Source organism: Typha angustifolia, chromosome 6, assembly GCF_048772165.1.
Source record: "Typha angustifolia cultivar Huaian chromosome 6, ASM4877216v1, whole genome shotgun sequence".
Lineage (NCBI taxonomy): Eukaryota > Viridiplantae > Streptophyta > Magnoliopsida > Poales > Typhaceae > Typha > Typha angustifolia.
The window spans coordinates 9,965,082-9,990,346 of NC_133244.1; the positions used below are offsets into that span (position 1 = coordinate 9,965,082).

The window sequence follows — 25,265 nt, forward strand, 5'->3', positions numbered from 1 at the left end:
TTACATTTGAAAATAGTTTTAAATATTATCTGAATAATTTTAGGAGATATAAACCTTAAATAATAAAAAATATTTATTATGTAATTTAAAATTTAAAATTAACTCAAAAATAATTTAATATTAGACTCATTTTAACGGTCTCGATAAGACCTTTTCGACGGTACTATTTTTGTTAAAAACCAATTAGTAAAACTAATTAAATACTTAGTTTAACTAACAAAATTATTTAATAAAAGATACATATAGAATTAAAATTATTAGATTAAATATTTAAAGGGCAAAATTGAAATTATAAAAAATTGAAAATATATGTAGCTGGGCTCCAAAATTTTTGGTTGGGCTCCACATTTGGAGCTAGCTATGAAGCCTGGTTGGAGTGTTACCGAGCTCTAAATTTGGAGATTTAGTGAAACTTTTATGAGAAATCGGCCCAATAAAAGCATAAAAGAATAAATAGACTTTAAATCGAGATAATGGGCTCATGAATGGCTTGGACTAATCAGTAGTTTTTTTTTTTTTTTTTGGAAAAATGTCCATAGACATATAATTTATTAAGTTTCAATAATAGTTACAACATGATATACATAATTAAAAGATAAATTATGATAGAATCATATAACAAGCCTCACTCTTGGCTGCAAACAAACTAACCAACTTTAAAACAGTTTGTAACAAAACAAATACTCCTGCAAAAAAGATAATAAGAGGAGATAAGGCATAGGCTCTATAACAAACTTCTCTCTTGATCTACCGTGACTGCCCTGCAATGAAGAACGGTTGCAATAAGAGACTTGATGCTCATCGTGGCCAAATTAAACCCAACGCGCATAGAGACTTGTCAACTCGATAAGCAACTAAACAGATCACCAAAACCAAATCAGGCTTGCCACCATACCAATATTCAAGGTAGCCATGTTAGTCCATAATAGAGCGGCAAGGTAGTCAACCATTAACAGCGTAGTAGCCGAGACAAAGAAGAGGTACAGAGAGGGACAGAACGGGAGGGGAGGACGGTGACAATTGGGAGAAACTGAGGATGGTCATTACTTAGACTCCAACAGTAGGATGCAACACGAGGCGAAGGCAACAAAAGGTCGATGTGGCATGGGGCGGAGGTGGCGAGTGGCCGAAGAAGCAATAGCTGAAAAGGAGGAAGTAGGGGTTGAGACACTGCCTGAAAATGTGATCAGAGCGAGGATTACCATGATGGAAACTACACCACTAAGAGGGGTTCCAACGGGGGGTGGTGGATGTAGGGCAAAACGAAATATCAACGGAGAAAAAGAGAGCGTTGTAGGTTCCACCCATTTTGGAGCACCAGTAAAGAAGACCCTCATTAAGGGGAAAGGTTGGTCGCCAAACCCTAGCAGAGCAATAGAGCTGGCATTAGGGGAAAAATGTGGCTTGGACTAATTAGTAGTTAAAAGTGTATAATTACACTTTGATTGTCAAAATTATTAGTTATTTCACATATACTTTTGGTGACATAGTAACTAACCCCTTCAACTTGAGGAATTTTTTAAAATGTCTCTTTTACTAGCTTTTATAAGTCTACGTACTAATGTTTTATTAAGTTTAGTAATCTATTATAATTTGATACACCGAATGGAGAAGGGAGACAGTGTTTTTGCCCTTAAACAGATTTTATTTTAGGCTGATATATATACCCGACTAATAGATTATAAACTATTAAGTATAATATAAATTTTAAGCATTTGCAAAATAATTACTATACAAACAAGCCTCTCATTTGCCCAATTGTGATAGCATCAAAGATAGTAGCAATAAGAAACCTAAGGATAAAGCAATCATAGGTGGTCTAACATTTTATAGCCCTATCGACACTACAATTTCTTCTAGGGTTATAAGAGAAACCGACCATAAAAAATATATTATTTTAGAGAAAAGAGAGAAAATTAAATGTAAAATTCATCATTTGATAAGTTTGGGTAATACTATTAGGGGTTTGAGATATTTTCCGTAGTTTCCCGGGTAAATGTTTATAAAAATGAAGATGAGTAGTGCATGTGAAAATATGTAATAGTGTGGTGGGGGTATTAGTATAATTATTTTCTAATGTGGAAATTAAACAGTTCCCCGATTGGACCCGATTGGACCCGATTTGGTTCGGTTCGCTCACACTGGTTTTGGAAAATCCCGGTCTTCGCCCACCGTTTCTATCTCTCTCAATCAAAAGATGAGGAGAGGTCTTCCCTTTTAGTATCGTCTCTCTAGGGTTTCAAAGAAGTTTCCGAGGTTTTTGAGTGAGGCGCCTGAATTCAAGAGGTATGGTGATTTTCTTAGTCTCTCTGCAGGGTCGTGGTTCTTGGTTTATTCGTAGGTTGATTGAGCTAAAGAGCGCTGTGGTTTCTTGATTTTGGTCGGGCTTTCTAGGGTTTTGGTGTGGTATTTGAGCGAGCTACTTCAATGTTCTTCCTATTGTCTTCTATTTTCCGATGGCGGAGTACAAGAATAAGGTAGATTCTGTTCCGGCAGCAAGAAGGCGTCGATTTGTGGTGTGAAGTATTCGGTTTTGCTGCACTCGGGAGGAGATTCGAGGTGGGTTTCTTTTTTTATGCTGAAATTTGGGGCTTTACCATTTTTTTTTTAAATTTTCTCTGCATGTATTTGTAGCTCCATGCATTGTTCTGTCTGTAGCTTAGACTAATAACGCGTAAAGGTGCGCTTTTTTTTTTTTTTCTTTTCTAAGGAAGTCTAATTACTCAGTGCGAGAAGATTGGAGTTTGCTTTTCCTTTTGTGGCGCATTTCTTGATTTGTGTTAATAATCTATACGCCGGGTTATTCTGTACTTCCGTAGGTTTGCTCTGGAAATTGGTAGCAGTGATATGGTTCTACTTTTCTTGCATCTTCTCTGTTTGATTTTTCAGAAAAATGGCTGGAAACTAGTTTCTTGATTAAAGTTTACAGTCCCTGATCCAATTTCAATTTGTTAACTTATATCCACTCCCCCAGCCCCAGAAGCTGGTGGATAATCTTATAATATATGAACTGTGGGTTTTCTGATGGAAGCTAAATGCGAGGATAGGCACCTGTCTGCTTTATTGGTCAAGGTAATGAAATAGATAATGCCATAATGGTAAAAGAAAAATGGAACTTATCAATTTTAGATATACACAACGACACATTTATATAGGACTATAGCAACTGAATCTGTATAGATTTACATTGAATAACATTCAGCTTACTACTAATTCATGAAGAAAATGTTCTAGTATGTGATCATCCTATGATCTTGACTTATCATAGTTGCCCTTGAGATTTTTTTTTCTCACTATTTTGTGAAGAGAATAATTTTTCGTAATGCCTTTCCTAAAAAGGTTTTAAATAATCTGAAAGATAGTTTTGTAAAATTCTCTACATGCAAATTGCGACTAGAAAATCACAAATTAGTATAAAGTTTGGATCAGACAGCAAGAAAAATTTAAGTCTCTCTGATTCAATTAAAAGTAGTGTCTCAATATGTAAGAATTATACAAATGTGGATTCTGCAGAGGCCGAGATGCATCCTAGTATTGAAGAGGCTGTTGTTGTGTGGTAAAAGCCTTGACCATCAGAGTGTGTTATGTCCTTAGTTGCCTGTTATAGAAAGAAATATTGACCTAATCATCTTGTTTGATACATTAGCATCTTGGACTCCCTTCTTTTGCCTAGCATTTCTTCTTGGTGTTGGATCTATATTTGGCAAAGTTGTTTTGGTCTTATTGTGAATTATATCTATTTCAGGACTTCTTGTATGGCTTTATTTGTTATTCTCTGCATTGCCTCTGTTTAACTGCTGTCACCTGTATCACATTTTTTTTATATTATCAATGTGACCTTACAATTTACTCACAACTATGTTAGATGCAACTCTACAAGTTATACATATAATTTCTGCTCCGGTCATCTATCCAATGTTGTATATTAATTTTAATTTTTTAGCTCTTGAAGCATGCATATCTACACCACTTTAATTTGTAGGAAGAAATATCATATGGCACATTTTCATTGGTGTGACAAAATCTATTGAATATACTTCTTGTTCTTCCTTTTTTAATTCCTATACAACAAGAATTTGCTTTTAGTTGAAACTTGAACGATAACTGTAATTCAATCGATGGAGAAATTATGACTACTATTAAATTTAGCATCAAGTAGGAGCCTGTTTTAAGATAAGTAGGAGCTAGCAACAAAGGAGAATAATAAGTGTGCAGTTGACAACTTGTACATTCTACATTAAAAGCACAAAAGTGAGAAATTACTCCGACTCATTAGCCTCTACCTTATGTCTGGGATATTCCATTTTCAGGAAATATTTGAACATGAGTCTATCACCGATGAAACTTTGGAAGGATTTATGAAGAGCTGATAGAGCTATATTTCTTCTCCTATGCAGGATTTGGTGGATTTGATAGAGTGCTACTGATGCAGAAATCGTTGGATTTTTTTTTTCTTTTTTTTTTGGTTTAAACAAGAAGAGAACTCTCTAGCTAGCAATGATCTAAAAAATTTGTGCTTGATTCTAAGTCGCTAGCCTGTTGGCAGAACTGTTGAAAGGCAGCTGCAGGTCTGTCTGCAGCTATACAAAGTTGCAAACTCCATCCTGTTGTTGAAGATATCTGTAATATGACCATGGAATGCATTTTTGAGTTTTTCCTAGTGACAGCAGCAAAACGTTTCTGTTAAAGAAAGACTTCTTGTGTTTGACTGAGTGAAATATACTTCTTATCAATTTTCCTAAACAGGATCTAGTGTTATAGGATGCTCTGAGATCAGACCTGATGTAATGAGGTTACAATGAGGGGCTTAAATCTTGACTGTGGAATTATCTTGATTTGAATAATTTCATTTCAGCCATTCCTGCTGAAATTGAAAAACTGCTTTGTTTATGAAGTTCGTTCTAGAGCTTGCTACTTAAACTTGAAATACACTGGCAGTATTTGAAGATTGATGAACAGGGAAGGTTAGATGGTTGTGAGTTACTATAAGAGTTCCTTTGGCTGATTGAGCTGTGGCCTAAATGATGAATTTCATAAGCTAAAGAATTTCCTCTTTTTTTCTTTGTTTATTTTACCACTTACTGTATTGTGTGGCTTTCAGCTGATAGAGCTGGTCCTCCCCAAGCTGGGCCAGTTATTTCTAGCTGCTAGGTAGTTGAAGCCATATCACCTCAGTATTTGCTGCTATAGGTTTTCCTTGAGATATTGTTAAAGCTAGAGTAGGGCTACGCTATTCGGCTAAAGAGCAATTCAACTTGTCCTAATGCATTAGCATCCGCAGACATTCTTAGTACAAGATATAGGGTGTTATGAACCCTCAGCTCCATACAGTTATCAGTAAATTAAGCTATCGTATTGTCACCATCATCCAAACTATTTTCATGTGAGATGTGAGTTGGGGTGTAAACGAGCCGAACTTGAGCGAGCTGAGTTTGAGCGGGCCTAATTTCTTGAAATTATAAGTTAGAGCCCACATCTTAGTTTTGGCTCGACTCACTTAGTTTCAAGCTGAGCCTAGATTGAGCTTTAAACAAACTCAATTCAAGCCTATTTCAATTGAGTTTAATACAAGCCTAATTCGAGCTTGAGCATTAAACAAGTCCAATTCAAGTCTAATGCAAGTTTTATTTAAGCTGGTTGGATCAAGCTTGATTTAAGCTTAAATAAAATAAGGTTTGATTATAGTTTAAATTAAATTGTGTTTGATTAAAGATAAGATTAGATCAAGTTAGAAATGGATATAAACCATTATAACTTGATCTAATGACTACAAATTATTCATAGTATAAATTAATACTACATATATAAATTCAAGCCTGAGCGAGTTGGCTTGAGACTGGGCTTAGCTTGAAATTAATTTCGAGCCTAATTTTTTGTTCAAGCTCGACTCTTTTAGTTTCGAGCCGAGCCTGGGTTGAGCTTGAACTAAGTCAAACTCAAGCTGCTTGATTTTTTTAACAGCTCTATATTTGACTTGTGAAAGCAGGTATATTACAAGAAAATAGCAAAAAACGATCCATTTAACCTGCCTTGAGACTTGACTTATTTGGGAGAATTTTAGCTTATGCAATCTTGGAGCAAATCTCTCCACAATTTTCTTGCAAGGAAAGATTGGAGTCATTGGACGAAGGATAAATGTTCTTTTTTTCTGTGGAGATCTGTGAATGCCTGACTACTTTGAGCAGATGAGTCGATTTCTTTGTTTGATCAAATAATCCTAAGGATTAAGGAATATGGTGGCATTTATCCCTGAATGTGTTCCTCAATATAAAAGAAATTTCTATGCTTTTGCTGATGCATGAGTTGACAATCGTATTTTAGAAGGTCAAAAAGTGACAACTCTAGTTAAGTAATTGTTGTAGTCCGGCAATACCAACCATGAGCTATTATATACATTAAGAATTTACGTGCAGTGGGCATCTGTTAATACTTAATAGTTTAGCTTGTAGCAACATTTGCTCTGGCATGGGACAAACTGAGTTTTACATGAATTTTTGAATTATATGGTTGAGTTTTATTCACTGGGTAATCTTGCTAAGTGACATATATTGAGCTGTTGTTTTAAACACATAATGGTCGTTTTCCTGTAATTTCTTCCAGTTAATTCTGTAGCAGTTGGTGTCTGCAGTAATATCCACAAAGGCATGTAGCTTGCTTTTTGATGCCTTTTTTCTTGTTACTACTATGGTACATCTTTTGCAGAAGCATATCAATTGCTGAAGGAGACAAAAGTATTCTGCTCAGGGTTCTACTTAAAGGCGCATACCTTTACGGACTTGTAAAGAAAGCTGAAAATGACTGACAATGTTAGAAGACGCATATCCAAATGGGATGTGAAAGAGGATCCTCCTGTAGAAGTTGACATTAGAGAATGCGATCCTTGTAAGGTCAAAGAATTATCTCGTTCCTCCAATATTGACAGGAATCAACTTCCTGAGTTTTCTGGCCCAAAACCCATGCATGAAACTAGTTCTGAAGCAGATAAAAAAATGCCTTACTGGTCAAAAAAGGATGATAGTAGTTATAGATCATCAAAAGTTTATTCTCAAAAGCTGCATTCACCTCAGGCTTTTGATATGGAAACTGTATACAAAAATGGCTCAAAGAAGTCATATTGGGAACAAGAGAGTAGAAATCAAGATACAGTGAAAAATGCTGATGGGAATGGAGGGACAGATGGATGGGGTGCAGCTATTGATTGGACTTACAGTTCAAGCATGTCTCCTAGTCTAGATGCACGGAGGCAACACAGTCGCAGTGCATCTCCAAGAGGTGGCTGGAATAGGTCATCCAGGCAAGCTATAGTACCCAAATAATTGTTTTGTTGGTTACTTACTTGATCCTGTCTCACACGTGTCTTGTTAGATATGTGCTGGTGGTTTCTCTGTCTATGCTTCTGTATAATGTATTTTCTTGTCATTTATGTTGTTTGGTTATAATATACAGGAAAAGAAGTAGGACCACAAGTAGAAGCAGGAGTAGGAGCAGAAGTCCTAATGCTGTAAAGCATGGATCTGAGAGGTGGGGTGAAAGAGGTAGGATGGCTGGAGGATCAGCTCCACCTTGTAGAGATTTTGCAGCTGGGCGGTGCAGGAGAGGCAGTCAATGTAGATACTTTCATGATGATGGTGGTAGGAGGCACTTTGACAGTTATTATAATGCAGATGCAAGGGAAAGTAGATCTGAAAGGGTAAAATATTCTGGATACGAGAGCAAGCAGAATTTTGTTAGTCCACGAGAGCAGAGTGATTATTCACGGAATAAACCATCTGAGAGGCATGGAAGCCACTATGATGACAATGGTTGGGAAAAACCTGAGCTACATGGAAATATCAAGTCTACTGAAAGATGCTATGACTTCACAAAAGGAAGATGCCATAGGGGTGCATCTTGCAGATATATTCACCATGAACCTTCTTCTCAGGGTGAACGGAGTATGAAAGACGAGTCAAGGGAAAGGACCCATGAAAGAAATGATCCTGATGTATCTTTTGGGAGAAGACCTGAGTCTCGTAGAGTAAGTGAAAACCCTTGTAAGTACTTTGCTGAAGGGCGTTGTCGTCGTGGTGAGGATTGCAGGTTCTCACATCAGGGTGTGCCCCAAAGTCGTACAGAAGACAGGGCACCTGATGACAGTTGGGGTTACGATCATGATAGTCAGTCAAGGAATGACTCACAATGGAGTAATCAGGCCACCATTTTGGATGCAATCAATACTTCTAAACTGGCTTCTGAAAATGATGGTACAAAAATTGCTGTTCCTTTGTCCATGGATAGGGGAGATGCTGTAAGCAAGCACCAAGACCAATGTTTTGAAAACATCAAAGATAATCAGGAAAGTTCCCAAAAAAATCCAGCCTTTCAAAAGCAAGATGTATCTGAAGAGACTTCTGGGCAGCATCAACAGCTTCCAATAATTTCTACACAGATGATGGCAAATATAACTACCGTCCGACAGTACTCTGGCATCACAAGTGGAAGTGATCCTGCAACCACTAACAATTTGGGATCGCAGCCTAAGATGAATTCTGCTACTCCGTCAACTGAACAAAACTTTGGCCCAATGGGGCAGATCCAGAAGATGGTTCTTCAACCTCCCGGACAAACTTTTTCTCCAAATGCCCCTGCGTTGGCTTTCAATAGTCAAATCCAACAAGCTAACTACCCGGTTCATCCAATTGGGCAGACAGAGTTCATGGTTCAACAACCTTCTTCAAATACTCAGAACTTTGCTGTTGGCTTGCAAGGCCAACCAGTTCTTTCTTCTCATGTAGGACCTAACCAACAGGGTTATAATCTTGGAGGACAGGGACTACAAAATATTCCTCCACCTCTTCATAATGGACAAGGTCAACAGCATGCAGCCTTTGGTGGGCAACAGAATAATCCACCACCTCAGAGTGTAATCAGCCAGAAGAACTTTAATCTCAGTGTGCAGACTCAGCACAAAATTCCTCTTCTTGAGGGACAGATCCAACAGAACATCAGTGTCTCTGGGCAGAGGCAACAGATTCTTACTTCTTCTCAAAATGGACAAAGTGGACAGATTGTCCAACCTCTTGCTCTGAGTGCACAAAATCAATATGAAGCAACTCAAACTCCTTCAAACTTACAGAACCTTCAATCAGCTGATGGATCAGTCCAAGGATCTGATAACCTAGATACAAAACCATCAGGATCAAGTTCTGGATCTCTTATCACCAATAAAGTTGTCACAAGTGAGCAGGCTGCTCGAATAACAGACCTTTCAGCATCGCTGGCTCATTTTTTTGGAACTGCTGATCTGAATGCTGCCCCTATTGGACTGCAACCATCACAATCAGTTCTCAACACCAGCACTCCGAGGTCCTCCACTGAAGCAACATCTGCTCAACCTAATCCAGGCCCTTGGACTCAGCTTCATCATGATTCTAAATCTGATATCAGCAAACTTCCTCCTGTGTTCTCATTGGTTCCTGCTGAACTGAAGGACTCGCATATGGAGGAATCACAAACAGGTGTTAGCAATTTGATCCCACTGTCTGTCGCTGAAGGTACTAACAATGGGAATTCTGCAAATTCCCTGACGTTGGAGGGAAGACTCCAGCATGAGAGCCAACAGATCAGTGAATCTAAGGAGGTAAATGAAGCAGAAATCGTCCAAAGTAAGAAGGAACTGGCTGCCCTCCCGGAAGATGGGGTTGCAGATGTTCAAGCGGATGGTGAGAATAAAAGAAGCAAGGAAGCTAAAGGGATCAAGATGTTTAAATGTGCCCTCATCGAGTTTGTGAAGGATATACTAAAGCCCGCATGGAAGGAAGGTCATTTGAGCAAAGAAGCTCATAAAACTATAGTGAAGAAGGTTGTGGAAAAAGTGACTGGTGCTATGCAAGGTCCTAACATCCCTCAGACCCAAGAGAAAATTGATGCTTACCTCTCATATTCAAAAGCAAAACTCAACAAACTTGTACAGGTCACTTTACATTGTTCAGTTGGTTATATTTATTTTTTCTTTCCTTTTGTAAATTTGCCTGATTTGTTATTCCCTCTTTCCTTGCAGGCGTATGTTGAAAAGTACGTCAAGAGCTGACCCTGCTTCAGATAACTCGAGCTATTTACCTAATTATATGTTCCTTATTTGTTGGAAAGTTCTCCCTCTTACTAGCAAGGATCAAATTTTGTAAATTTGGGTGCCATTTAGTTTAGAGAAGGTTTTCTTCTGGTTTCAGTATCATCTGTTAGCAGAGAGGACCTTGATGACCCTTGCTGATGGATGAGAGAACGTAGCCAAATTGCGTTCACTGGTGTCATTTGGATATGATTCTTGATTATAAATGATCTTAATGTTCCTAAAAGAGTATTTGAAACACGCATCAGTATTATACTGTTTTATACTGCATACTATGGCATTTCTTTCAGTATTTCTATTACTGGTAAATTGTTGAATGAGCCTTTGATGCACTCATATGTTAATTAGGTATTTGGAGAAGTCCAGGTTGTAGATGCATATTTATCTCACTCTGTTTGTAGACACAATCATATGCAAGATTGAGAGACAAATCCAGCTAATGAAATGCATGAGCATTGCCAAATTTTACAGATCTTATTGAGGGCGTTGCTTGCTTCACTTGACTTTTATTTAGTTGTCTAAATAAACAATTTTCAGCGCATTTGTTTGTGTTTGGTTACCACAATTTTATATTACTCTGATTTTTCTTTAGACAAAAAAACAAAGAGAATTTAATAGTGTCCCAGTTAAATAAGAATTTAAATTTTCATATACTCATTCAACACGGGCCTCTCTTAATTATTCAAGCACAATCCATTAGCAGCTGATATCTTATCACCTTAACCAACATATTTATGTGAACCACATTTCATAATCTGATATTATGTTCTCCTTAAGCTAAGCATCCCTACAATGCTTTAGTCTTATTAGAGTGAGAGAGAGCCGCTTATGCTGCAACTGCAAGTATGTAGTATGACATACAAGTATAAGAAACGCTATCAGCTTGTCACATGTCACATTATCAACTGCAACTACCTCGAAAGAGGAAGATATATCATGCAGTCAATGCTGCTTTGAGAATTATCCTTTAAAAAGATTCCTGTTCTTCATTCATCCCACCCAAGTTAGCTGTCCCCTCTTGCTTGGCGCAAACTCTGACGAGTCCAAGTAACATAACATCCATCATTATCTACTCCGTAATAACACTGATATATGTCCTGGAAAAGAGAGTAAGCGCCATCAGTAAATCCCTCAACTTGCCTCAATCTTGGCTGCAAATCTGCTACACAGAGATCACCACATTAGTTTCATGGAGACCATCCAAATATCTGGATCAGAACATGAATTTACATCGTGCGCATAGTCAAGCCCATGGGACGAAGAATTGTCTAAAAGAATCACGATTCGCATTGGACTGTATCTTGAGTCTCCTTACCCCTCCAAATTATAATCTGACCATCTTTGAAAAGAAGAGGAACACAAGGTACCAAATCCTGCAAAATTTTCAGTCAAAGATCATTGTTATTTCAAAATCAGTTCCAAAGCTTAATCACATGAATATGTAAGTTCAGAATATAAAATGACTATTCCACACATAGAGGTACACACTTTGTACAAAAACTGATGATGTGGAATATAAAAAAGTAATAAGAGAAACATGCAGACCAATCAAACATATTGGTCTTATTAAAGAATTCAGAATGAAAAAAGGAGTATTGCTTTCACTGAGCAATGTGCCCTACATTATATTTTGCAGCCTAGTTTGGAAAATTGCAAGACAAATTCATGGAACCCTTTGAGAGACATTAAAAAAAACACAAAAAATAAGAGACTACTGATAAGAATGTGACAAGATAATATAAAGCACTTCACTATCACTTCACATCAACATTTTCAACCAAACAGAATGTTAAAGATAGTTCCTGAGTACAATTATATACATGATGAGAAGAAAAATTCAACAATATCATATGCTTACTAGTACACAAAAGGCATACCCTTAGCTTCACTCCGATCTTCTTGCAATCACTAGTATACACATGAGAGCAGTCTAGCCTCACGACCTCTGAAGTCTTGAAGGCCTCTCTGATTCTATCCACCACATTCACATACACACCATTCCTGGCTGGACAGTAAATGGACGTTATTACTTGAAGTTGAACCATGAATATGCATATCTAATGACGGTTAGTTAGAAAGGTAATTTAACCGTTTTGTGTCAGCAAGGCAGCTTTCCATGGCACCTTGCTAAAAGAAGTAACATAATCAATTATTTCAATTAACAGTTGAACGGACAAACTTACTTAGTTTCATTAAAGCAGGTGAACTTAGTCCTCTATTTCTCAACTCTTTGGTTTCCTCAAAAGTCAAACCATCAGGAACATTTTGTACAAGCCTTGGATAGATAGGAGCCAATGGCTTCCATAGCATCAGCGGTATAACTGGCCTTTGCTTGGGGTCATAGTGGCGACCACGATATAGGAGGAGTATGTTAATTTTTCGGTAAATGATTTTTCCTCCAGTTTTATCCTGTGGAAGCAAACATTATTTAAGGACAATACCAAATAACTCCAACCTTTTAAAGAGTCACGCGTTCATATAGCATTTCATGCATAGTGACGCATTCCGACCTCAAGATGAAAGCAAACATTGTCCATGTCAAGAGTTGGCGCTCCCAAACATTTTATCCTAACTGCTTCAGCTCTCTTCCAGTGGTTGTGGATATCATCCAGCAAATTGTGTGTCACACCATCTTTCCCTGAGCAAGCAAAACTTTTCTCCGTGTGAATGCACATTTCAATCAAAACAAGTACAATTGGAATATATAAGCAATTTTCAATCCGTTGCATTGCATCATCCTTAGAAATATCTTAACGTATGAACTTGAAAAAAAGAAGAAGGTGGAATCTTGATCTCAGCAGAGTAAACTCAACCATTTAACTATCAGTATAAGTTAAATTTTGAGACCAAAAGAAGTTTCCGCACCTAAATTGATCTGCCGAGAGCAATCGCTATGCCGATACCTCTCGATGAGCTCCTCGACCTCTTCCTCCGTGAGTGGATCACCTATCACCGAACTCCGATCTATGGGAGCCAACTCCTGGTTCGCCAGCGCCAAAACGCCGTCCCATCTCCGGTCGAGTCTACCGGGGCCGAATGGGGAGAAGCGAGGAGGCTCCCGGAACCCGATTGGTTTCACGGCCGGGTCGGATTCAGAATAGGAGTGGCGGAAACTGAAGGGGAGGTCAGAGTGAAAAGGCTCGGAGGGTTTGATCAGATTGGGAGCTAGGGTTCCGCGAACGGAATCGGCATTGGGGGATAGGGTTTTGTGAATGGGGGAGTAGGGAGGGTCGTAGGGATCGGAGGCTGGGGGAGAACGGGAGTACCTTTTAGAGCGAGAGAGGAGGAGAAGATGGGGAGAAGAGGCGATTAGGGTTCGGAGAGGGAAGGTCGGCCATGAGAGCAGCTTTCGCTGCATGGAGCGGGAGAAAGGCGACGAGAAGGAGACGACTTCGGTCCTTCCTTTGCCCCCGTTTTGTAGGAAAATTTTCAAATAATACCCTATATTTTAGTTATTTATAAATTAATATCTTGTGTATAAAGCTATTTGTAACTTGGACCCTTTCTTTCTGTTTCAATTGAGAGGGTGTCAACCATAAAATTATTAAATAAAGGATGTAATTAGGAAATTTCCCTTCTTCTTGGAGTACATACATGGACGAGTAGGATTTCTTTTATTTTTTTTAATCAGCTCTAAACTTCCCTCACTGCATGAGTATTATTTAATCGATACGAATACGAATAAGGATACAAATTCAATAGTGTTCATCAAATCACTTATTATATATATATATATGTATGTATGTATGTATGTATATTCTCTGTGATGAAGAGGATTCTCACAATCTGGAACGTGATTGATTTCAGGAAGCTTGAATTGAGAGTGCTCAAATCATGGAAATATTACATCTCTGTTGCCAAACTAGCAGTCCAGTTCTTATGTAAACAAGAAAAGCAAGTATATGATTCAAGATTGTGCACAACCATTTCATTTCAAGTTTCAAGCTATGATGCCCAGATAAAGATACTGAAAGGGAGAAGAAGGATTTAAGAAATAAAACAGTAGACCCTTAAACTTCTTTCTTTTTCCTCAACATTACTTCGATGTGGTCCTAAATTATTTCTCAACATCTGTGAAAGCACTGATCAGTGGACCATAGATTCTTCTAGGCATACTTGCAGTTGTCATAACCTGCAAAACCAAAATTTATATGATGTTTGTCATAAAAAACAACCACATCTCATAAAAGAAAACAAGGAAGAATTGTTGGAAACTTTAACATATGAGACATACTTGGATCAGTGATGACAACAAGGGCAGAACCACTGAAGTCACAGTTCCAATTGTTCCTCCCCCTGGATTGGTAGTAAAGGTTCATGGCCACTGAAGCATGGGACATAGCAGAGTCGGGGAAGAAGCATGGTCCACCATTTTGAATAATTGCGCAATCCGTCGACGAGCAGGCGAAGTTGATGTTCTTCTGGAGGTCCTCATCACTGGATGAAGGCTTTGCTATGCACCAAGTCTAGTATTATAGCAAGGACCCAAAATATATATCACCACATTTTCCCCTCATAAACACTATATTATTACTAGTTGGTAGTTAAATTTCCTATAGGATTTTTGTTTCGTAAAGTACCTGGCAGTTAACCAGCTTCACCATTCCTCCTGAGAAGAAGAAAGATGTTTATGTCAGCTGATCACTTAGCATAGTGTGCTGTATACTCTTATCAGAAAGAGAAATAGGTATTAGATATCTGAACAAGTTGATGAGAAGTGAAATGGGTGAAAGTGATACCAGAGCAGAAGAACATGAGAAGCAAAACAAGACAGAGTTCAGAAGAGAGCTGCAGAGAAGAAATTCTGGCCATCCTTTGATTTCCAAGTGTAACAGAGAGTTGCTTTGATTTAATCCTTGAGATGGCGATGGCTATATATAAACTTGTAAGACTCTTCTAGTTCTTGTCACTCTTAGCTGTTGCTCATTTGGACAGGGAATTGGTTCCAGAGAGTAAGCTAAAAAGGGTGATGTGTAATTCTGAAGTAATTCCATATGGGGATGCTGAAATTAATAGTGTGAGCAAAGGCTATAACACATAAATGGATGCAGTCTTGAACGACCTGAAATGCATGACCATCTAGTCAATAAAGTGATACATCGAAGCAAGTTCTTGACGAAAAGAAGAAAACCAAAATATTCTCATGTTTACTAATAAAAAGAAGTACAACTAATGGATTAATTTAGGCATCCGAGTAGACTCAGTAAAGCTTCAAAACCAGAACACTTCATTTGGCTCAGCATATATATCATATAGTTCATAATTGAGGTGCTTTATTTTGGTGTACACTTGCAGAGATTGGTTTGTTTATATACTATATTTTCCTGTCAATAAATGCTTTTGAAACGGTTACATTGGATTTGAAATTTTGAATGCTACGGTTACTAATGAGAATTTCTGTTATTTTAGAAGAAGTGATGGTCATATGAGGAGTCTTCCGAAGAACTCTTTTGCTCTTTTAGCTAATAGGATTCTAAAACTTGCTGTAAATGATCGAGAGAGAGAGAGAGAGAGGGAGAAGGGTATATGAAGAGCCTCTCGAATTGCTCTTTTTCCCCTTTTGTCTGTTACAATTCCAAACTTCTGACTATAAACAGCCTATAAACATTCTATTTCTCATATCCTTTCTTCTCTCATCCATCTCTGCTCTTCTTACTTCACCAGAAATGGCTAGAAGTCCCGCTCTCTTTCTCCCAATCTTCCACTTTCTTCTGTTGGTTCTCTTCCACCTAATTCCTGGTACTGCTAGCTTCTATCTGTCATCATGTCAAGTTTTCTAAGTATTTAGTAGTGTAAGCTAACATTTCTCCTTACAGGTGAAACTACAAACCTAACAAGTTGCCAGGTGAAATATTAATCCTTTTATCTTAGTCTCACAACAACATAATCATGACTAGATTTTTTTTATTTTTTGGTTGTAAAATGTTACTGCTTCTCTTAGAAAACATGGTGCATTGCAAAGCCTTCAACTGATGATATTAATCTCGATGACAACATCCAATTTGCCTGCGGCGAGACCAACTGCGCTCCGATTCAAACCGGTGGATCCTGCTTCTTCCCTGATACTAGAATTTCACATGCTTCAGTGGCCATGAATCTTTACTACCAATCCAAGGGAATGAACCCTTGGAACTGCTACTTCAATGGTTCAGGGCTCACTGTCTTGACTGACCCAAGTCAGTATCCAAAGAGCTTCTCAGTTTCTATGCTGTTTCTTATAATAAATGAGTGTTTACTAGTTAATATATCTCCTTCATTGGCAGGTTATGGAAGCTGTAGCTTTGCATAAATGAAGCTGTGCGTCTCTCAGTGGGAACTTCGAGATTCACCCGTGGTTTACTTCATTTTTATCATGATTGTAATCGTTAATGATACATCTGCTATGATAAAATAAACAGAAACTATATTTTGAACTCAGGAGGTCCTTTGACTGTTCTCTGTTTCATTGCTTTAACATCTATCATTCTCTCTCCAAGCCTAACTTTTAAAGTTAGTTTAAACTTTACTTCCAAGTAAAAAGATCCTATTAACCATGGATAAGATCATAAGAATCAAGCTTATCTTGGGAATATTTTATAGGATAAGTTTCTCAACCAAAGGAATATGGTCTATGGTTGGCGTGGCCATCAGCACGCAAATCTCGTGGCTTTTCTTAAGAAACAACTAAAGTTGTTTACGTTTCGTGAACCCAACAGTGACGTGCACGATTGAACTCTTCTTAATTTGTAAAATGGCAAAAAAGAAAAAAAAATCTCGTGATTTATTATTTGTAACGATAATTTTTAATTTATTCTGTCTCTTTCCTCTTTAATTTTTGGCAAACAAATCACCAGGAAAGCACGTTTATATAGAAAGAAGAATACAAAGTAGCTATATATATATATATATATATATATATATATTACATAAATAACCCTTTAAACCCTCTACTTTTCATACAGTAAACATAAAATTTAGAAGAGCATACAAGCGAATAAAATTATTTAGAGGGGTATATATACGTTAGAAAACAAAATGGAAATGAGTAGTATAATCAGAAATATGGAGATATTTTTTAAGATAAAAGTAATTTGTTGGAAGTGATGACTTAACATTTCCTATGTATACTGCTAACTAATTTTAATAAAATTAATATTTACTTTCGATCTAAATAATATTATAAAAAATAATTTAGTGATTTAGTGAATTGGTTTAATAATTTGATTCGATTAATGATTTGATAGTGTGATATTAGTTAAAAGGTTCGATGAAACCTAAATGACTCGGTATGTTCGCGCTAGTGAACTGAGAAAAAAAAAATCCAGTCATGTACTAGAGTACTCTACTCTCTTCTCGCATCCATACAAAGTGGCAAGCTTTTTATGATGCTTGCTCCTAAAGGAGATGATGTTCTAGTCTTCTACCCAACTTTTTTTGCATGAAAGAGACATCCAACTTGGTGTGAGATCGTCGGGCTTTTGTACATTCTTTCAGTTTGGGACTGAGTTCGATTCTGATCATGAATTCACATTACACGGCAAAAGGAGCAGCAGATTTGAGTTGGGTTTCTTGGATTTAGTGATCGGTTTCTGTTATGGTCCTCTGTAATGGCTCCTTTGTTTGTTCTCGTGCTTCTGTGTTTTAATGGTCTCATCCACTGTGAAAGGCCTGCCGTGGTTAACATCGGCGCTGTTCTAACTTATGATTCGCTCATCGGTGGAGTCGCCAAGGTTGCGATCGAAGCTGCGGTTGATGATATCAATGCAGATACGACCGTTCTTGCAGGAACCCAACTGAACCTGCTTATGCATGACTCTAATTGCAGCGCTTTTCTTGGATCCATTGGAGGTAAGCATGTAAGAACGTCTTCTTGCTTAAAGTTGTTTTATTTCTCCAATCCTTTGGGGTTCTGGTTCTCGAAAAATGGAAACTTTCCAAGGAAATTTCGTTGTGGAAGTAGTTCTCTTACCAACATTTCCAGGAAAGATCCTTTATGCCTGTGGTCGGGTGTCCAGTAATTTGTTGAAAAAGCAGTAAGATACTGTTAATCCGATTAAGCCTAAGCTATTTTCAACTGCTGGAATCAGAAGTTTTCGTAGTAAAACCCCCAAATTAATAGATTTTAACTACAGGTCATAGCCTGGAAAGATCAATAGAAGAAAAGGTTTTACGAACGATATCTTGTTGAAAGCAAATTGAAATCAGTACTATTGGAATATTGATACATAAAGAGATCCCTTAATTGACGCTGCAGTAAAAGGCAATCGGATTTCTGTAGTATTTTTTGCAAGATTAAGAATTTCTTTCTATTTATGGAGAAAAAACAGAAACAAATGCGAGCTGCACTGGAGTTGTATATAACTCTTGATTGTTTTACTATTCTTGTTAACTTCCATCTTGTTACTGCAGGGAATCATATACGTCATCTAGATTAAGAGATGATTTATTTTTCCCTTATGGGGTTATTGTATGCACTGATGCATGATGCTAATTGCTAATTTCTTTCTTTGTCCAGCATGGAGAGCTTTCGAGGATAACGCAGTTGCCATTATTGGGCCACAATCTTCGACAATAGCTCGCATGATCTCATCCATTGCCAATGGTCTTCAAGTACCACTTATATCCTTTGCAGCCACCGATCCAACTCTCTCTTCTCTTGAATTTCCCTTCTTCCTCCGCATGACACCTAGTGATTCTTCCCAGATGGCTGCTATGGCAGATTTAATTTATTATTATGGATGGAGACAAGTCATTGCAATTTTTGTGGATGATGACTATGGAAGGAATGGAATTAATTCACTAGATGATGAGCTCGCAACGAAAATGTCAAAGGTCTATAAAATCGGTTTACCAGTTGGAGCTACTGAGGATAGCATCTTGAACTTGCTGCAAGAATCCAAATTGATTGGTCCACGAGTTTATGTTGTACATGTTAACCCAGACTCTGGCCTTAAGATACTCTCTGTTGCTCAACATCTTCAAATGATGACTGATGATTACGTTTGGCTGGCAACAAGTTGGCTTTCTACTGCTCTAGATACATTAGAATCAGTAAATCTTAATTCATTGAGTTATGTTCAAGGACTTGTTGGTTTACGCCAGCACATTCCAGACTCTGAAAGGAAAGTTGCTTTTATGGCTAGATGGAGATACTTACAGAGAAAGGGACCAATAAACTCTAAAGTAAATGCTTATGGCTTTTATGCATATGACACTGTCTGGGCAATTGCCCATGCAATTGAAAATTTCCTTATCGAGTCTGGAAATGTATCGTTTTCTTCTAGCAATATGCTTCATGCTCTGAAAGGAAAGATAAAACTCCAAAAACTCCGCACCTTTGATGGCGGAACCCTGCTACTCAAGAAGTTGCTGCTTTCAAAATTTAGTGGCTTATCTGGCCCAATCCAATTTGATAGTGATAGAAATCTTGTCAATGGCACTTATGAAATCATTAACGTTAATGGTTCTGCAATCCATACAGTCGGATACTGGCATAATAATACAGGCCTCTCTGTTTCTTTGCCTGAAACCTTGTATGGTAACAAACAGGGGGATCTCATTATGCATCAAGGACTGGGCAGTATTACTTGGCCTAGTGGGAAGACTGAAACACCACGTGGTTGGGTGGTTGCAAACAGTGAAAGGCCTCTCAGGATTGGAGTTCCTTATAGAGCCAGTTATACTGAATTTGTGAAAGTAGGAAAAGGGGATCATTCAGTTAATGGATATTGCATTGATGTGTTCAATGCTATGATTAAATTAATTCCATATCAGGTTCCATATCAATTTGTGCCTTTTGGAGATGGTCAGTCCAATCCAAATTATGATGAGCTTGTGAGAATGGTTGCGGAAGATGTAATTACTTTCGAACAACCTCGATATGTTATACTGTTTTTAATTTTATGATTTTCTATGTCATTAGATATTCACATCAAAGAAATTTCAGGTCATTGATGCAGCTGTTGGCGATATTGCCATCATTACAAACCGGGCCAGGATTGCAGATTTCACTCAACCTTATATCTCCACTGGCCTTGTCATAGTGGCTCCCATTAAAACTATAAAATCAAATGCTTGGGTTTTCCTCAGACCTTTTACAGTTGGAATGTGGTGTGTCACTGGAGCATTCTTCTTCATAATTGGAGCGGTTATTTGGATGCTTGAGCACCGCGTAAACAGCGATTTTCGAGGCTCACCAAAGAGACAGTGCATTACTATGATCTTGTAAGTCCTCCTATGGTAAATTGATTCAGCTTATTGCTGAAGCTTCAGTACCTCTAGCTGTGTCTCTCTAGGATCTTTTTATCTGCAGTTGCTGATGCTAGCTAGGTGCCCAAATTGCTGATACTTATGAAAATGAAGATATAAGTTACATCAGTTTTCCTGTTCTGTTCTGGTGCACATGATCTTGATGTTACTGCGTAAATTACATCTAGCTATTTTTCAAATAATTTTCTTGAAAATGGTTATTCAGTGAAGCAACAATTACAATGTGTAGATATATTTAATCGAGTGGAGTCTATATTACATTGAAAAGCTGTTGTTGTTGTTATTGCATTGGCAAATTCATTAGAAGTTTTGGCTATTCAGGTTTCACTGTGGCATTGCAGTAGACGAGCTACTCTTGCCTATAAATCAAAGTATCAAACAACATCTGATGGCAATTTTAATGGAGGAAAGTTGTGATATTCCATCCATATGTTTCGATCACTGTGAAACCTAACTCTATATCTGCATGCAATGACTATATCATAAGCCTGAAATGCTTAAGATGAAAAACTCCTGAGAAAGAACATGGCTTTCCTGAAATGCATTCTGTTGCGCATGGTTACAGAATCCAGAAGAATTTTATATAGTTATGCAGAAAAATTAGAATCTAACTTTTCAATTAACTTGGAGATATATTTTAGGTGAACTTACTTACATTGAAAGTTTAAGCATCTAATTTATCTGTTTTGTAAACAGGTTCAGTTTCTCGACGCTCTTCCAGTCGCAACGTAAGTGAGCTTACTACATATAATTCTTAATTCTCTATAGGTGATCTGGATAGGACCTAATAAAAGTTGACATCTTATGTGTAATAACATAATTTTGTTGTTTCAGAAGAAGATACTTTGAGCACACTTGGTCGATTTGTCATGATGGTGTGGCTATTTCTGCTGATGGTTATTACCTCAAGTTACACTGCAAGCTTGACTTCATTTCTTACTGTTCAACAATTGTCATCTCCAATCAAAGGAATTGATAGTCTGATAGCAAGTAATGAGCCTATTGGATATCAAGTTGGATCTTTTGCTGAAAGCTATCTTAGAGATTGTCTTAACATACATCCTTCAAGGCTTGTTTCCCTTGGATCGCCTGAAGCTTATAAAGAAGCATTAAACCATGGACCGAAAAATGGAGGCGTAGCAGCAGTTGTTGATGAGCTTCCTTATATTGAACTTTTTCTGTCAAAAACAAGTGGCTTTGGCATCATCGGGCAGCCTTTTACCAGGAGTGGATGGGGATTTGTAAGTGAATAATTTCAAATCAAGCACATCTGTTTTCTTAATGTTTATGGACTTGTCCTTGGATGGCATTCATGATATATCTAAGATCTCCTTGGGCACTTTAAGCGCTTTTCTGGCACTACACTTTTTATTTCATTACTCATGACTAATACTATCTTCGTGGAACATGATCACAGGCATTTAAAAGAGATTCTCAACTTGTGATTGACATGTCAAGAGCTATCTTAGAGCTTTCTGAGAATGGAGACCTTCAAATGATTCACAAGAAGTGGTTTTGCAAAACAAACTGTGCTGCACTGATAAGCCATGATTCTGAGGCCGAGCGGCTTCATTTTAGCAGTTTTTCGGGATTATATCTTGTTTGTGGGATTGCCACTGTTCTTTCGCTTATCATATTTCTTCTAAGGTCGATCCGCCAATTTAAGCGTTATAGTAGGAGATACAGAGACTCTGCATCATCTGCTGACCCTGCATCATCTGCGGAGCTATCGCAGAGGTCTCGTGCCATATATAGCTTCTTTGAGTTCATCGACGAGAAAGAAGAAGCAATAAAGAGCATGTTTAAACGTCAAGAGAGAACCCCTCAGCCTCAGAATACTACTTAATACTTTCTATCTGTTACTTTGTTATGTAGAACATAAAGGAGGGAATCATTCTGGGTTCCCTCAGATGTAATCGTGCATATGGAACCTCTGTCAAGTAACTGCTGTACAACATATTGTTTGTCTTGGTCTTGCGTAACATACATCAGTTTCTACCTACTTAACGACTAAGCACATCATAACACGAACATATTCTTGATTTTAACAGATGTCCACAGGCAGTATTACGGTGGCTATTTTGTTTGAAACATAATAATGTTTTGATGGTTAGTCATCCATTTTCTGATTGAAAAGCAAAGGATGCAACTTGACCAACCTCAGATAGCTATTTATTAGTAGCCATTTTAGATTTCACTTTGGTCAGAGTTAATATTTACCGGCATCATTCACTCTTGGCCAAGTGCCAACCACTCCACCTCTCCCCCTGCCCACCAGATAAACAATTCCAGGCCTCATTAAAAAGGAAGGCCTCAGAGCAACTGCCTGCTCAGATGAAGGAATACAGCCAGTCGGCCCAGTCCTGGCTGCATCCTGTCAAAGTCAAACTACTAGTTTAACTACACCACATAATTCATCAGCCAATTGTTTTCTAGCAGGTTTCCAATGCAGGATATTCCTACAAACTAGGGATGCAGAGAATCCTCACCCTGCTCTTACAAAACCATTCCTCCTCTGTATACCTCCACCAAATGGGTAGCCTGTGGTTTTCAAAGCCCATTCTTCTCTGTAGCTCTCTCTCTCTCTCTCTCTCTCTCTCTCTCTCTCTCTCTCTCTCTCTCTCTCTCTCTCTCTCCTGACATTCCTCACAAACTCTTAATTATAAGCATTCACTCCATTCTACTGGCCCCAACTAGACGTCATTCACTTCTCCCCAACCGTCCCCTCCTTTGTATGAATTTATATACCACTCCACCACCTCATTTCCCCTCACATATCATCTATTGATACTAGAGCTTATTATCCGTAGTGTTGCTAGCTACTAATGGACCTCAGCGACCTCCTCTTCCTCGCCTCCGCCGTCATATTCGTCGGACTCTGGTGGCGCCGCTGCTCGAAAGCGAGCAATGACGGACTTCCCCCGGGGCCTCCGGGGTGGCCAGTCGTGGGCAACCTCTTCCAAGTGATCCTCCAGCGGCGCCCGTTCATGTACGTGGCCCGCGACCTCCGCCTCCGTTACGGCCCCATCTTCACCCTCCGCATGGGCCAGCGCACGCTCATCATCGTCACGGACGCCGATCTCATCCATGAGGCGTTGATTCAGAAAGGCCCGCTCTTCGCCAGCCGCCCTGCCGACTCCCCCACCCGCCTCCTCTTCAGCGTCGGGAAGTGCACAGTCAACTCCGCCGTCTACGGCCCGCTTTGGCGCTCCCTTCGCCGCAACTTCGTCACCGAGATCACCACCCCTGCGCGAGTCAAGCAGTTCTCATGGATCCGCCACTGGGCCATCTCCAACCACCTTTCCCGCCTCCGCCAAGAATTCAAGTCCACCGGCGCGATCCAAGTAATGAGCAACTGCCGCCTCGCCATCTGCAGCATCCTGATCTGCATCTGCTTCGGCGCCAAGATCCCCGAATCCCACGTCCGGGAGATCGAAGAAGTACTAAAGCTCGTCATGATGATGAGCTTGCCGAAACTGGCCGACTTCCTTCCGGTGCTCACCCCGCTCTTCCGCGGGCAGCTAAGCGAAGCGAGGAAGTTGAGAAAAAGGCAGCTCGATTGCTTGCTGCCGTTGGTGCGAGCGAGGCGAGAGTTCGTCGAGAGCGGCGGCAACAAGTGCTCCAACTTAGAGACTACCATGGTCAGCCCAGTCGGCGAGGCGTACATCGACTCGCTATTTGAGCTGGACCCCGCCGGCCGTGGCCGGCTCGGCGAAGAAGAGCTCGTTACTTTGTGCTCCGAGGTGATGAGCGCCGGCACCGACACTAGCGCGACCGCGCTCGAGTGGGCGATGCTGCATCTAATCCTCAACCAAGCGGCGCAGGAGAGGTTGTACAAGGAGATCGTCGGGATTACTCGGGCGAAGACAATAACAGAAGCAGATGTGGAGAAGATGCAGTTCTTGTCGGCGGTAGCAAAGGAGACTCTGCGGCGGCACCCGCCTAGTCACTTCGTGCTATCGCACGCGCCGATCAAGGAGACGGAGCTAGGGGGTTACCGGATACCGGCGAATGCGAGTGTGGAGTTCTACACGGCGTGGCTATCGGAAAACCCGAGCACGTGGAGCGATCCGGAGGAGTGGCGGCCGGAGAGGTTCTTGGAAGGCGGGGAAGGGTGGGAGACCGACGTGACGGGGACACGCGGCGTGCGCATGATGCCGTTCGGGGCCGGGAGGCGGATCTGCCCGGCGAACGCCCTCGGGATGCTGCACGTGCAGCTCATGTTGGCTACGATGTTGAGGGAGTTTCGGTGGACGGCCGTTCCCGGGGAGAAGCCCGACCCCACCGAGACCTTCGCGTTCACCGTCATCATGAAGGAGCCGCTCAGGGCGGCCATCGTAGAGAGGGAGGGAAAGGAATAATGAACAAATTTAGTTGATTGCATACTAAATTGATAGTTAGCTAGTATCTATATATTTGCATATTAATTTTAATTCGCATGCGCGCATGAAGAGCTAGTACGTGCCCACTACATATTGTTTACTTATGCTTAATTTATATTTCATAGATCGGTGTGATTCTTCCTGTTGTCATCTCATCTCTATATTGTGTAATGTTGTTTAATAGTGTCCTTGAACTACTGGAGAAAATTATTGTATGGACAACTACTGCTTATATAATGTTTATCTTGTCAAGATAAATTTGTACTTAAGAATTAGCTATATATATATATGTGTGTGTGTGTGTGTGTGTATGTTTTCCTTTGATCAATGTAATTAACCTTTTTCGTATTTAATCATTATCTAAAGATGATACATAGTTAATATTTTTGAAATAGAAATAAATTTACGCTCTATCACTGTGGCCCTATGGCGGAGATCATGGTATATACTTTGTTTGGTGCATGCCCGAGTGGAGATTGACCAGATCGTTGACTGAAAGTGGACGCATGCATGAGTTACATCCTGGC

The 25,265-nt window shown here is 39.3% G+C and overlaps 6 protein-coding genes across 13 annotated transcripts; 4 read left to right on the plus strand and 2 right to left on the minus strand.

Annotated features, from left to right (window-relative positions):
- The first annotated feature begins 2,157 nt into the window (after window positions 1-2,157).
- On the plus strand, window positions 2,158-10,494 carry LOC140760893 (zinc finger CCCH domain-containing protein 55-like). The gene is made up of 5 exons (XM_073097968.1): window positions 2,158-2,286; window positions 2,395-2,559; window positions 6,703-7,294; window positions 7,447-9,952; window positions 10,040-10,494. The coding sequence occupies exons 3-5, from the start codon at window positions 6,795-6,797 to the stop codon at window positions 10,067-10,069; spliced, it is 3,036 nt and encodes a 1,011-aa protein (XP_072954069.1). The 5' UTR covers window positions 2,158-2,286; window positions 2,395-2,559; window positions 6,703-6,794; the 3' UTR covers window positions 10,070-10,494.
- A 260-nt stretch (window positions 10,495-10,754) lies between these two features.
- Window positions 10,755-13,511, minus strand: LOC140761742 (CRS2-associated factor 2, mitochondrial). 6 transcript variants are annotated; one of them, XR_012104612.1, is made up of 6 exons: window positions 12,974-13,510; window positions 12,619-12,746; window positions 12,292-12,517; window positions 11,986-12,113; window positions 11,286-11,481; window positions 10,755-11,205 (listed from the first exon to the last, which is right to left on the minus strand). XR_012104612.1 is itself a non-coding variant. In XM_073099202.1 (6 exons), the coding sequence occupies exons 1-6, from the start codon at window positions 13,464-13,466 to the stop codon at window positions 11,174-11,176; spliced, it is 1,065 nt and encodes a 354-aa protein (XP_072955303.1). In that variant the 5' UTR covers window positions 13,467-13,511; the 3' UTR covers window positions 10,755-11,173. The 6 variants fall into 6 exon arrangements, 5 of the variants coding, with proteins under 5 accessions (XP_072955303.1, XP_072955299.1, XP_072955301.1 ...); XM_073099202.1 differs by having other exon boundaries at window positions 11,424-11,481; window positions 12,974-13,511; XM_073099198.1 differs by having other exon boundaries at window positions 10,755-11,270; window positions 11,424-11,481; window positions 12,974-13,511.
- Window positions 13,512-13,906: 395 nt separating this feature from the next.
- Window positions 13,907-15,177, minus strand: LOC140761552 (major pollen allergen Ole e 10-like). Of its 2 annotated transcripts, none has more exons than XM_073098927.1 (4): window positions 14,848-15,177; window positions 14,689-14,717; window positions 14,343-14,574; window positions 13,907-14,240 (listed from the first exon to the last, which is right to left on the minus strand). In XM_073098927.1, exons 1-4 carry the CDS (start codon window positions 14,918-14,920, stop codon window positions 14,215-14,217), a joined length of 360 nt encoding a protein of 119 aa, XP_072955028.1. In that variant the 5' UTR covers window positions 14,921-15,177; the 3' UTR covers window positions 13,907-14,214. The 2 variants fall into 2 exon arrangements, with proteins under 2 accessions (XP_072955028.1, XP_072955029.1); XM_073098928.1 differs by having other exon boundaries at window positions 14,689-14,775; window positions 14,848-14,922.
- A 412-nt stretch (window positions 15,178-15,589) lies between these two features.
- On the plus strand, window positions 15,590-16,553 carry LOC140761597 (glucan endo-1,3-beta-D-glucosidase-like). The gene is made up of 4 exons (XM_073098998.1): window positions 15,590-15,847; window positions 15,925-15,953; window positions 16,050-16,284; window positions 16,372-16,553. Exons 1-4 carry the CDS (start codon window positions 15,598-15,600, stop codon window positions 16,395-16,397), a joined length of 540 nt encoding a protein of 179 aa, XP_072955099.1. The 5' UTR covers window positions 15,590-15,597; the 3' UTR covers window positions 16,398-16,553.
- An 818-nt stretch (window positions 16,554-17,371) lies between these two features.
- Window positions 17,372-22,340, plus strand: LOC140761053 (glutamate receptor 3.7). 2 transcript variants are annotated; one of them, XM_073098230.1, is made up of 6 exons: window positions 17,372-17,935; window positions 18,603-19,942; window positions 20,034-20,311; window positions 21,053-21,084; window positions 21,191-21,597; window positions 21,774-22,340. In XM_073098230.1, exons 1-6 carry the CDS (start codon window positions 17,695-17,697, stop codon window positions 22,200-22,202), a joined length of 2,727 nt encoding a protein of 908 aa, XP_072954331.1. In that variant the 5' UTR covers window positions 17,372-17,694; the 3' UTR covers window positions 22,203-22,340. The 2 variants fall into 2 exon arrangements, with proteins under 2 accessions (XP_072954331.1, XP_072954333.1); XM_073098232.1 differs by having other exon boundaries at window positions 17,803-17,943.
- A 653-nt stretch (window positions 22,341-22,993) lies between these two features.
- LOC140760987 (cytochrome P450 77A3) lies at window positions 22,994-25,051 on the plus strand. Its single transcript, XM_073098131.1, has one exon. It carries the CDS (start codon window positions 23,182-23,184, stop codon window positions 24,715-24,717), a length of 1,536 nt encoding a protein of 511 aa, XP_072954232.1. The 5' UTR covers window positions 22,994-23,181; the 3' UTR covers window positions 24,718-25,051.
- The last annotated feature ends 214 nt before the right edge of the window (window positions 25,052-25,265 follow it).

Bases quoted from the DNA above. Each gene is read 5' to 3' on its own strand.
- LOC140760893 (XM_073097968.1), top strand. From the start codon at position 6,795: ATGACTGACAATGTTAGAAGACGCATATCCAAATGGGATGTGAAAGAG. The intron at 7,295-7,446 runs GCAAGCTATAGT...TATAATATACAG, and splicing joins GGCTGGAATAGGTCATCCAG to GAAAAGAAGTAGGACCACAA. The intron at 9,953-10,039 runs GTCACTTTACAT...CTTTCCTTGCAG, and splicing joins AACTCAACAAACTTGTACAG to GCGTATGTTGAAAAGTACGT.
- LOC140761552 (XM_073098927.1), bottom strand. From the start codon at position 14,920: ATGGCCAGAATTTCTTCTCTGCAGCTCTCTTCTGAACTCTGTCTTGTT. The intron at 14,718-14,847 runs GTATCACTTTCA...TCTTCTTCTCAG, and splicing joins TCTCATGTTCTTCTGCTCTG to GAGGAATGGTGAAGCTGGTT. The intron at 14,241-14,342 runs GTATGTCTCATA...TTGGTTTTGCAG, and splicing joins TGTTGTCATCACTGATCCAA to GTTATGACAACTGCAAGTAT.
- LOC140761053 (XM_073098230.1), top strand. From the start codon at position 17,695: ATGGCTCCTTTGTTTGTTCTCGTGCTTCTGTGTTTTAATGGTCTCATC. The intron at 17,936-18,602 runs GTAAGCATGTAA...TTCTTTGTCCAG, and splicing joins TTTTCTTGGATCCATTGGAG to CATGGAGAGCTTTCGAGGAT. The intron at 21,085-21,190 runs GTAAGTGAGCTT...TTGTTGTTTCAG, and splicing joins GACGCTCTTCCAGTCGCAAC to AAGAAGATACTTTGAGCACA.
- LOC140760987 (XM_073098131.1), top strand. From the start codon at position 23,182: ATGGACCTCAGCGACCTCCTCTTCCTCGCCTCCGCCGTCATATTCGTC.
- LOC140761742 (XM_073099198.1), bottom strand. From the start codon at position 13,466: ATGCAGCGAAAGCTGCTCTCATGGCCGACCTTCCCTCTCCGAACCCTA. The intron at 12,114-12,291 runs GTAAGTTTGTCC...TTTACTGTCCAG, and splicing joins ACCTGCTTTAATGAAACTAA to CCAGGAATGGTGTGTATGTG. The intron at 11,271-11,423 runs GTAAGGAGACTC...ATCTCTGTGTAG, and splicing joins TCAGATTATAATTTGGAGGG to CAGATTTGCAGCCAAGATTG.
- LOC140761597 (XM_073098998.1), top strand. From the start codon at position 15,598: ATGATCGAGAGAGAGAGAGAGAGAGGGAGAAGGGTATATGAAGAGCCT. The intron at 15,848-15,924 runs GTACTGCTAGCT...TTCTCCTTACAG, and splicing joins TCTCTTCCACCTAATTCCTG to GTGAAACTACAAACCTAACA. The intron at 16,285-16,371 runs GTCAGTATCCAA...CTTCATTGGCAG, and splicing joins CACTGTCTTGACTGACCCAA to GTTATGGAAGCTGTAGCTTT.